At 43.0% G+C, this 12349-nt stretch overlaps 1 protein-coding gene across 18 annotated transcripts in view; it reads right to left on the reverse strand.

Moving 5' to 3' along the window:
• The window catches only part of ptprsa (protein tyrosine phosphatase receptor type Sa), a 227817-nt gene that overhangs the window by 28709 nt on the left and 186759 nt on the right, over positions 1-12349 (reverse strand). For 10 of the 18 annotated variants that reach the window (XM_034583994.1, XM_034583991.1, XM_034583988.1 and 7 more), the window contains 4 exons: positions 11862-11873; positions 11408-11523; positions 6416-6463; positions 2420-2517 (listed from right to left, as the gene is read on the reverse strand). In XM_034583994.1, coding sequence (XP_034439885.1) covers positions 2420-2517; positions 6416-6463; positions 11408-11523; positions 11862-11873 — 274 coding nt within the window. The remainder of the gene's footprint in view (positions 1-2419; positions 2518-6415; positions 6464-11407; positions 11524-11861; positions 11874-12349) is intronic. The other 8 variants (XM_034583992.1, XM_034584000.1, XM_034583999.1 and 5 more) reach the window with 3 other exon arrangements.

Raw genomic sequence — 12349 nt, forward strand, 5'->3', positions numbered from 1 at the left:
AGGACGAGATTTCAGGACATGGCGGCGAACCGGCTGCCAGTAGAAAGGGGAACTGACTCTGGCTGCAGCATCTTCAGGTAAAACTCTGAAAACCCGGGCCGCCTTTTTTTCATTACCGCTTGTACGTCAGATTATCTCCTCTTCATCTCCGCTCTCCAGCTGTGATGCTCTGCGCTCTCTCCCCTCACTGAATCCTCATCATTAACCGAGCCTCCCCACCTCGTCTCTCTCCTCCCGCTCCTCGCTCCCCTCTTCCTCCCATTTCTTCCTCCTCCCTCGCATCCCGCCTGGCTGAAAACCAATCAGTCAAAGCCCCGTAGAGCTGCGCTTGGCAAGCCGGGGTCCCCGGACGAGCAGCCATTCATCAAGAAAATAACAAAATTAAAATTACACTTCTCTATTTAATTTGGTCATTTATTTTTCCTGTGGGGTGGTTTTGCGAAGGGGCAGGGGGACAGGAAGGGAGCGAGGAAGAAAGAGCGGGAGAAGAGACGAGCGGGCGGTTTAATGCTCTCTCCCTCTCTCTCTCTCTCTCTCTCTCTGGAAGCCAAGTAATTAGAAGTTGTAGTTGCAGCAAAGCATCAACTTTGGCGTCGTGTCTCTCGCCTCTCTTCCTCCCCGAATGGAACAAGCTTGTCCATTTGGTACACAGCCCGGATGTGGATTTATGAATAATAGATACCCAAGAAATACTGGATTGCTATGAGAAGTCATTATCCACCAACATCCACCGACCAGCAGGCATGATGACGGCAATCTTTGCTGGTGTAGCCGCTTCCCACCTTAGCCTGGCGCGCAGCGAGGCGACAGGCACGGTGATTTAGGGATGGCGAGGAAAGGATATTGCTTGTATGCAAACGAGAGCTGATTCAGCGCTCCTGATTTCTAATCAACTCTGGTGTCATTTATAACCGCTGCGGTCTCAGAGCCCAGACAGCTCAGTTACTCCTTCCAAACACACACACACACACACACACACACACACACACACACACCCATCTGTGCACACGCACACACACACACACACACTATGCTGAAGCCGGTCTGCTGGTGAGCTTTTACCCAAAATCACATTAGTGGAGTTCTGCTTAAAACAGCGGACTATATATCTGTTGTAAAAGAAAGATCAATGTTGTGTTAACGACTTTTAAAGCATTTATTTATCCCCCAACTGAGTCATTTAGTACATTTTTGTGAATAAATCTTTGAGATAGCCTTCGACCTGTAATTTCTAGCCTTTACATTTTAAATATATTAAATTTCCCCCAGTTTTTTGCATAGTGTTGCTATATGGCAACAAATACTTACTTTACTAGAAGGCAGTAATAAAAAATCCCTGTTTTACTGTTCAGTTTTGAAAAGAAGGTCTTTTACTTTGATAGAACAATCACCAGGAAATCCTGTTTGCATCAACGTCTCCACAGACTGAGGAGAGATCATGACCAGAGGCCTCCATCGACTAACTGTTCAATAATCAGGTACATTTCTTTGAAGAAAAAATTTAAACAGGACCTGGGGTAAGTTCAATGTTAATGTTCAGCATCAAAACCAGTTTAAATGTGATAAGGTTTTTTGTAAAATGAGATTTGGCAACTGTATGCGAATTGATCTGTGTGCATCCAACCTACTGGACTGTTGCTGACTTACAAAGCACAAGGCTACTCTGAGGCTATATTTTCTAATTTTGATCATATTAATAAGGCGAAAAATATATTTTTTACATTCGATTTTCATTTTATTTATAACATTTTGTGACTGTGACATTATCCGGATTGTGATTTACTCGACTATCAATCATATTTTTAACAGAGGAAATTCCTATGTATGTATATACTGTATAAGGTCAGCATTTTGTGCTGGTTTTGACTCTATATTGAATAAACATTTGCCGCTGTCATCTTTAAAACATGGAATATTTACAACTGTGCATTGATTTTCCATCATTGAAGCTACCCTCAGTAATACATTTTTTTTTTGCATGTTTTAGTAATTATTATGCAAAAGATAGTTAAAAGTGTTTGTATTTCCCTCTGTTGAATGCAGTTACCCACATTTTGTAAGAGACACATTTCAGGATGCGTTACTGAGTAATTCTTCTAGTGAGCCAAGAATTTGAGGAAATTGCATTTGGGAGTTCAGGAGAAAAATCTCTCACTGTAGAAACTGACAGCTGACTTTCTTTGCCGTGCTGAGGCAAGAAATATATCAGCGGATCAAAGAGGCTGAGTGCAACTGATATGTCCTTCATTTCATTCAACATTGTCAAAAATGCAGGGAGAAGAAGTTAAATAGGAGAAACCGACATTTCCCCCAGAGAAGAGAAGGGCCTCTCTTGTGTTTCTTACAATGAAAACACAAATCAGACATGAGTCAATACGCCGAGAAAACTTTGAAGGATTTTAACCTTTGGCCCACTCACCTCATATTCCTGCGAGAGCTTGAGGTTGTCGTTGGCTTTGAGCAGCTCCGTGTGTTCCGCCAGCTCTGAGATGGGGATGGGAGGATGATTCATCATACCTGTTTGCCAAAAAAATGGAGAGAACATTTCCGAGGAAGGAAAATTCATTAGTGGTGCAGACAGGACACAAGTTCACAACATAAAAAATCACACTGCACACCAATTACTTGCTCACATAACAATGGAAGTTGGGTTTTAGTGGTGAGGAAGCTTGTGCCGAACATGGTGAATATTACACACAGCAGAATGTATTGACTGGTGATGTTAAAGGCACTTGATTGGACCAGGCCAGAGCTCAAAAGGTTTGCCAAGCATGGCCGACAAAGAAGCCAGCAAACACCCACAGACCCAAACGTATGAAGTCCGACCGTTATCATGATCCTGACAGATTGAGTTAACCAATGAGCCTTAAAAGTGCTGAATGTTGCCAGTGAAGAAAAAAACGTGATCACGACTCCTACATCCAGAGGCATGAATCGTTTTAATAGCCTGGGAAAAGAGTTAAAAATGACATAAGATTAAAAAAAAAAAAAGTAAGGTTTTGATGGTGAAATCACAAGACAAGAAACAGGACAGGCCTTTTTTTAACTCTCTGGATCAATGGACTCCTTGTGTTGACAAAAAAATCCCTTGTTCTCCTCACTGAAGATAATCAAAAGCAACATTTCCTTTTAGCACAGTGGCTATGAACAGAAAAGAGGAAAACTCAAGATCACTAGGAAAAGAAAACTGTTTTGCAATGGAATTGAGTCTTTAAGGATGATGTTGCTTTAAACTGAGGTATTTCTTGTTGTCTATCAATGAACACAATATATTCTTATTCTAATTATCTAAACTTTGTTACTTTGAGCATCAATCCTACCAATTAAAAAGTGAGATGAGAGGAAAGCTATCATCTTAGAATGTGGACCGACCAAAGATAGGCCACAGGCTTGTTTCTGCATCTTCAGTCTATGATGCTCTCATTGTGCTGCAGTAGTTAGCATAGCGGCTAAATTTGCCTCAACAAAAAGACGCTTCTACTCGACCAGAGCCCTGACCTGGGCGACCATGTGAGGGGGGGTGGGAGAGGGGATAGGGAGGTTTAGGAGTGTGAGTGATGCTGAGTGACAAAGTGAGCTGCTCCATTCCAGCCAGCAGGTGCAAAGCACGCAAGCTGCTATTTCTATCCTTTCCCGGTTCCCTCGCGGTCTAAGACAAACACCTCTTACCTTCCAAAATAAAAAATTTAAAAAATGAAGTTGCACGTCCAATATGTTCTGCTCCCAAATCCTTCTGCCTTCTATTCAAAGGAATTCTCATAAAGAACTATCTTTTCTGCCGGGTGAGAAAGATTGTGAGATTTCTTTTCCCTTTTTTTTTTTTTTTTTTTTACAAGCTCCAATATCCACTCAATACTGCGTTGCCGCTGTTACAATATTATCAGCACTGCTGTGCACTTCAGTCGCTAATCCATTTAGGAGCATAATGCTGAGGCCATGTAATGGAATATGGAGCAGCCATAGATTGTAGCTCTGTCCCCGCATGGGGCCGGGAAATACTTAATGCTCTCATAGTAAGGAGCCTGTTTCCCCCCCCGAGTGACAAGGTCAAACGTCAACCCAACACTGAAACCTCCTCACAAAATAAAGTTACTCAGACTTAATTGGCTGCGCAAATCGACATAATCCCATTAAGCGTCCTCAGTATTCCTCTTTTGATGAAGCTTAATACCCTCCCCACCATGTCACTGGGTCACTGATGTTGTGGTTGCTTTTGTTAACTTAAGAGGGGGGGGAGCCCAACTCTCTGTGCTGACAGTCTTCATTAGTGATGGTAATTTATTTTACACTGAGGGAACAATGCGACGGCGTCAATTACATGAAGATATATGAGGCGAGTGGAGACGACACTGGATGGCGTGACATTCTCCAGAAAATGAATGGACACACCACATTAGCAGACAACTTGACAGGAGTTGTGCAACAAACACCCATGAACCTTCTTAACGGATCATTTGAATGATGTTTACTGAATTAACACTGTTCTACTTTTTTTAGATGATTTTCTTTTCAATTCAACCTCCTGATGAACCCAAACAAAAGCTTTCAAAGTAAAGAACAGAACTCCAATTATATTAATGTGTGTTTTATTCGTACTTAAGTTTCTCAGCGAGTTAACAACGCGTGCAGATGGTGGTGGCACCACTTAAGGAGAAGGAGTTATTAATCTCTTCCAGAATGGAAAATTCATCAAGACGAGCGACGAGAAGAAAATAGGAAATGTTGCAAACTTAATTTGGTAGCTCATTTTCCTTGCCTTAAATTGAAAGAGAAGGTATCAGAAGCTATGAGCAAAAATAAGTTACTGTGTATGCAAATGAGGGGCCCCTCACTTTCTCCTTGTGAGAACAAGAGCGGGCTGTTTGAAGGGAGATCAAAGTGTGTGTGAGTGTGTGAGTGTTTGTGTGTTTGTCTATGTGTATTTATGAGCGTGTGTGAAATACAGATGAACTCAAACTCTATCGGTTCCTCTCAGTTTGTGTTTACTGCCCAAAGTCTGCATGTTTAAGTATCTGTTACGGTTGCAGAGATATATGAGGTCAGAGTGTTTACATATACATGCAAAAAATCCCATGATGCACTGCCAGTGGGACAGGTTGAAGGCTACACAAACCAGCGTTTGGCAGAATGTTTTTGTAAACTTGTATGGAAACGATTTGAATACTTAAAACTGTACAAAATATATATATATATATATGTAATTTGAACTCCGTCGCACGTTGGCCTTTGCCTGCCTAACAAATTGCAAAAAGCTTTTAAGAAGCTCTAGACTAAACTTATCTGTTTGTGCATCTATTTCTCTCCCTGTGTACTTTTCATTTGTTGTGTTTCTCAAAACAAACGAGAGGATCAGCCCTGATTTGTTCTCGTATTCATTTCGCCGCTGCACGTCGCCGTGTTTATCCGTGAAAAGATTCCCTTTCAAAACCGGGGCGTTGCCTCGAGCAGTAGTCTGACAAAGTCACTCAAGGACAAATTATTGCTAGAAAGAAATAACTGCATCTTTTTCCTTTCTACACAACCCCCTCCTCTCACCCAGAGATTTTTCCTATCCGCGCACAGACTCTGTAATTTTTTTCCACCACAATCGACAGCCTGATCAATAAACACAGAAAAACAGACTAGCCTATAATTACACATTTCCAATCTCCCGATGCGCAGTCGATGTGCCTGAGAAATGATTCTTTCGGATACGTCAAACAAGCGTCTCTTCAAAAAGCCTATTTATGATGTTTCATATTTCCATATAAAAGGGAAGAAGTCTGTCTGTCTGAGGATAAGCAAAGAATATGAAGAAGGGGGAGGAAATATGGGGGAAGAGGAAACCCAGAAAGTTAGCTTTCTCTCTCGGATGATCCTTTTTGCAGCGAGAGGGGAGAGGGGGAGGGGGGGTAGGGGGGGTAGGGGGTGATCAAATGTCGAGCCATTGTTTGCCACAGCTCTAATTAATGCTGCTCGTTATCTCGGAGCACAGGAAAGACCCCGTTAGATCAGAATGGAAATGGAGCAGTGGTGGTGAAGGAGGAGGAGAACGGAGTAAGAGGGAGAACAACAACAAGGAGGTGAGGATGGGGAGGGGAGAGGGGGGGGAGAGGGATAACACAGACATGTTCCCCTGTAAAGAAACACCTCTCAACCGTCTCTACATCAGCAGACGGGATCACACAGGTTATTTATGCGTGGGGGGATTAATGCGTAGCCAACAGCCCAAGTGAGAATCGTGACTGACATCCAATTAATAAATTTATAAAAGAAATAGAAACCCACATTAAATTAATTAGAGCAGAAATTTTTGCTGCATCATGTGAAAAAAATACAAACAAATGCAAATTATGTATTTGAAAATGGAGGCAAGCTGTGCTCGGAAAAACATAAAGAAAGCTGGTATGCAAACGCTTAAAGCATGGAGACTAACTTTCATAGTCAATATCTGCTTCACTCTGAGGACTGCTCAGACCAGAATCTGTAAAGAACAGCAAACATAAAGGCAAATGGTTTCAAAAGGCTGCAACAGAGAAGCCTCCGTATATAAAAAATGAAAACAAAAATGTGGAAAATCATAAAAGACCATGAAACTAGAATGGCACTGAATAGAGCGCACACGTCCATTGAAGGCCAAACAATCCTGCACACGTCTGTCTCGCTCTTACAATGGAAAAATAACAGGAAAAAGGAAGGGGTCTGATAATGCATTAACACAATAAATGTCAGATTTTCTATACATTGTTTCCTGAAGAAAAATATCTTAAGATATAAAAAAAGGACAGGAATGAAAAGATAAATCCTAAATCCTTTCGCTTATTCTGGACCTGCACCCACAAAGTCATGGGTTTGACCCGTGTTAAATCCCTCCACCAAGTTTGGGGCAAATCAGTTCTCGCTTTTTTGCGTATTCTGCTGAAAAGTAAACAAACAGACAAACAGATATGAGTGAAATCATGACAGAGGTTACAAAACAAATGATAAACTATATCATGTCATCGTGAATGAACTCAGGACCTTCTCAGGGGGGCCTGAATTAAAGATTTGAGGCGCACCGACATGCAACCGAATCCCAGTCGCTGTCACCATCTTCCTCAGAGCAGACTGGTTAGCCACGGGTGTCAGTGGCCCCCCCCCCACTGCTACTGCTGGGTAACCCCTTCATATCACAGCCCATAGAGACCAGGATAATAAATGGATTTGCTATCTCGGAGCTTTCATAAACAGAAGTTAGAAGGGTCCTTTCACAGGAATAAAAAAAAAAAGAAAGGGAGATAGAGAATGGCAAAACCAGCTTAAGTTTCCCGGTGAAAACCAACTGTGAACGATTCCTTTGTCTGCGGCTCGGGGGGTTGAGGCATTGCAAGTGAAAGGTGTGGAAAAGTGTCCGCATTCTTGGCTGACAGCTGTGGAGACGGGGCTGATGGGAGTCAGAGGTCTGAGGAGTGCGGCGATGGTTCAAAGTCTTATCTGCTCCAGAGGAGAAGTCCTCTGAGGCCTCGGCCAGCCGATGAGATGTCCGGGTAGACTCAGGTCTCCTTAGCTGTTCATGCGGAAAGGAGCCATCTGTGACAGCGTTAACTGGACATGTGGCTCAGAGACGCACTTTGATGGGAAGCTGGCAAGTCGCCCATCAAGCGAAGGGAAAAAAATAGAGTCTGGGCCGAAAAAATGATCAACAGGGGTTGCTCAGCGAAGAGAAAGGATCACATCCCCCAAAGATGATCTTCAAAAAAACGGATCATCTGGACCAGAATTAGACGTGAGAAATAGAAGGAAAAGGAAATACGACTTTTTTTGTGTGAAATAAACTTTCCACAAAAATCTGGTCCCAAAAAAAAAGTCAAATGCTTCCTCTGCAACAAAGCACAGAGGCAGGAAGGTCATCAGTCTCAGGGGAGGCCAAACTAAACTGGATTCATATTTTTGAGGGTATTATTTTTTTGAAGTTGCTGAACTGAGTTACGGTGGGTTTACCTCCACTGACGTTTTTCGCAAATGAGTGAGGAAAGATGAAGACATCGAACCTCCCCCCTCACCCTAATTGATTTGCGACAATGACTAATTAGAGCTAGCAGGGGGTGCTCTGATCCACTGTCTCCAAATGTCATTCATCCCAGCAGGTGGGATGTACAGGCGTGTCTGATTATGTTTATGCGTAAGCGTGTGCTGTGGGTTCCGATAGACATGTTTCTGAGGAGGAGGACGAGGAGGAGGAGGACGAGGAGGAGGAGGAGGAGGAGGAGGAGGACGAGGGCTAGAGCTGCTGCTGCTGCAGTCGTCGCTCTAATCTGGGGGAAAAAACAAGCAGGCTGCTGCTGATGCGATTGGCTGCTGTCCGTGGATTTTTTGCGAGCGTGTGATGCTGCGAGAGAAAAAAAAAATCATTTGATTTTCTTACATGCTTCGATGTGAGAGACGCTTCTTCTGACAGAACTGCGGGGGTGCGAAGTGCCATATAGTCGTATCGGAGGGAGGAGATAAAGAGAAACAGAGATGGAGACGGCGGGAATAAAATGCGATACATCAGAGGTGTGTTGAAGAGTAAACCCAGAGAAACTCAGTTCACCTGTCTCAATAATGAAGATGTAGAAGATAGTATCGTGTAATGCTGGTAATCCTCCTGATAACTGAGATACTGGGAAGCGTGGAAGAAAATGAGAAACAGTGAGGAAAGGGTACAAAAGGGAAACGCTGAAAAAAAGAGAGGAAAGAGAGTCCCTGTAGCAAAGTGGTGGAGGGGGTAGATAGACAGTAGATATCCACTGAGTCGTGCTGCTTCATTACTTTGGCCCCATTTGCCAATTAAACCCCGGGCACTAATGAAGATAATGACAAAACGAACCACTCCGTGCCCCAAGGAGTTATGGGATGTCACTGCGAGGCTGACACATGACACACACACACACACTCCTTTTAACTGATCTGTCTGAAATTTGAACACACTCTACAACACATGGGCCGTGCTTCGCTTGTGGGGTTTCTAATCCAAAACATATCATTTGTTTTTGTTCTCCAGCACTAGGGGTCAGTGAGCACACATTGCCAATGTGCCATATGCTCCGCTGGATTGGAGAGGCCTTGGTGAAGTGCACTGGGAGCATGCTCGTTTGAACAATGGTCGCTATTAGCTGATGGGGATGTTCACAAATGCTCACCGGGCCACTTAATTGGGCTAAAATGTCCATTCAAATTAAATTCCCCGGGTGCAGAGATAAGGGAATCGCACAGTTCTGTGGAACAACGTCTGTCAAACGCCCGTCATGCTTGAAGAAAAGTCTCCAACATGCATCTGTGAATGTTGTGTAAAATGGAGCACGAGATTGTGACAAGAAGTTCCATTATTTAAGGGAGCGAGGTGGACGATTGGGGGCACGTAGAGAAGCGCTGGAAGTCAGAGAGACAAATAGCCGGAATGGCCATTATAACATTGTCATTACGGAGCCACTGATAGGGCTCTGAATACCAAGCAAGATAAAGATGAGGACAGCAAATTGAACTTCCACATTTTGGCGCACAAGTGGGTTGGTGCATCTCCTTTTCATCCCGGTATCTCCCTTCGTGCATGCAAAAAAAGTCCTTCTTTTTTTCCCCCCACTCCAAGATACAGACTCAAGGCAGCATGCCTGAGCTCCCACAGAAGCTGGAGATAAATGCTCCATTTTGAAATCGGAGCTCTTTTGATGGAGCAGAGACTGGCTGTGGATGACAGATGGATGGCTGAAAGACAACTCGGCAAGGAGGCAGAAAGGTGGGAGGCAAAGAAGGGAAAAGAAAGAATGGTGCAAACAGAAGCGATGGAGACGGAGTGTTTATTCCTCCGCTGGAGAATTTAAACCGTTTCTGCAGTTTGCTTGGGCAGGTGAGAACAATGTCATTTAAACCGGGCAACAGGTCTTCTGTCAAATAAAACGCTGGAGGAGGGAATATCATCTGAGGCATCTGCAATAAAAGACGAGGCTCCTAATACGAGGTAACAGGGGGAAAATGTTGATTCTGTGAAAAGTATCCCATGATGCTCAGCTTGAGGTAACTGTGGGGACAACAATCTCATTATCCTAACTCTCCTTCCTGGCGGAGGAAAGACATGCGCTACTTAAAAATTCATCTTTTTCTTTGCAAACCATGGCATGTAATTGAACCCAAATAATAATAAAAAAATTCAAATCAAATCAGGTTAAAGACGACTATCTGTAGATGCCACCGTAGCCCTAAATCACAGGAGGCTGGAAATCTGAAAGGCAGCTGCCTGATAATGGGTCTGAAAAGGAGGCAGGAGGAAGATGTCAGACAAGCTTTAGGTGGAGGAGCCTTAGAGAATGAGAGTGGGATCAAATGTGCTCTGTTGTTAACACCGGGCTTTAGCTCGGATGAACACCAGAAGGAAAGTAAGACAAAAGTGGAAGCAGGTAAAAAACCAAAGAGAACTTCAAAACAGGATTTGTTCCCAACATAAAAACACTGAATCCGTCGACAGGCTCCATTTTCTGACTATTTGTTACTGATGAAATTATCTGTTATTGATAAATCTCTAATTATTACATGAAGACATGACAAACATGTAATGGCTTGGAGGTAGTAATGAAGGCACATTATGTCAGGCAGACTTATATGGGAGCATTTCATGAACATAGTTTATGCTGCAAAACACATTTACACTGCATGATGTGTGAATAGTCAATTTCTATATAAGCTCTGTGCATGTGTGTGCCAATGTTACAAACTGTTGTCAATACAAAAGTGTAAGTAGAAACACATAATTGCACATGTTGCATATCCTAGAAAAGTAATAGTTTTCAAAGTAAATGAATAATTCGGTGTCAAGAAGGAAGGATTTCAGCAGATGTGTCTTCACTTGACCAAATAATAACATTTTGGATTAGAGCTGCTGCTAATCAACTTGTTTTTTCTTTTGCCAAATTTAGAAATTGTTTTCCATTTCAGTAGCTTTCAATAAAGCAGTGATTTTGAGCTTCCAGCAAAACGGCTGAAATTGCATTAGGCCTGTTAAAGCCCCAGTTAAGCCTTGTGTGTGTTGTCTGTATATTTCACCAATAAAACCTTCTGAATAGCCTGATAGCTAATGAAATACACAGTTTTTAAAGAGGCCCTCTTCTATCCAACAATCAAAATTATGCAATTTAAATTAAATGTATTTTGTAACACAAACTTACTAGTGTTTTATTATTATAATTATAGCTTGTAAACAATTTCCTTGAAGCAAAGTAGAGTCTGTCCTACACACCTAGAGCTACATAAACAAACTTCCCTCTTCACGTCTGTCACACTATCAGTGAAAAGCCAATATTGAATAATGTGGCCAAACCTACCGCATATACAGTTAATCAGCTACATATATACGGGTTAAATTTTATAATGAGTTGTTTGTGTTCCTCTGTGTATGTCCTGCGTGTTGCTGCTGTACCTGGAGTTTGGAAATTGATGCGTCTCATCTCCACAGGGTCTGTAGGGTGGTGGGGGGTGATGTCTGCGTTGTTCAGCAGACACTTTGTGCGCGGCTCTGACTCTTTTCTCTTGCGACTGCAGAGAGAGACAAACGCAGAGTAGAAAGAGGGGGAAGACGCACACACACACACACACACAAAACAACAGAATAATTATTTTTTGTGAGCACTCGGTCCGACAAAACAATCACCACTCTCACTTAAAACATTTCCTGAAGAAGTCCACAGCTGACAGGTAACTCAGTGGTCGAGAACACTCCAGTGAAACCGAGCATCGAGCATCGGAGAGCTGAGAACGTGCATCAAGTTCGCAAACTCTCCTTCACCCCCTCGCTAATTAAAGGCATCGGTTTCGCTGTGGCAGGCTATTTTGTTTACCCCTGTAAAATGCAATAAAGTACGGCTATGCCTTACCTGTCAGGTTTGCTGTTTCCAGAGAAAGCAATAGGAGTCGAATAAATATAAAAAAAAAGATGGTGAAAACACACAAGGAGAGAAGGAGAGGGGGGGAAGCAAGAAGAGAGATAAATCAATAGAGAGCAGTATACATTCACAGGGGTCGCTGCTGGGCTCGCAAAACGCGAGATAAGGCTCATCAGCATTTGGAGGGGATGAGTGTGTGCGTGCAATAAAAATGTGTATCAGTGTGGGAGAACAAGTGCATGTTCAATGAGATGTGCAGGTAAGCGCATTTGTGAGCCTGTATCAATGTGTGTGTCTGTGTGTGTGTGTCTGCGATTATGTGTGTGCACAAAAGCCAGATAGAGACAGGGATGGGGAATGTCAGGGCCAAGGGCAGACCCAGGAAACACTATTCACCAGGGCGAGATGGAGCGGGGGAGACGGGAGAGTGAGGTGGAGAGAAAGAGAAGAGAGAAAAAAGAGAGATCCAAGGAGAGATG

This window comes from Hippoglossus hippoglossus, chromosome 4, assembly GCF_009819705.1.
Source record: "Hippoglossus hippoglossus isolate fHipHip1 chromosome 4, fHipHip1.pri, whole genome shotgun sequence".
Taxonomy (NCBI): domain Eukaryota; kingdom Metazoa; phylum Chordata; class Actinopteri; order Pleuronectiformes; family Pleuronectidae; genus Hippoglossus; species Hippoglossus hippoglossus.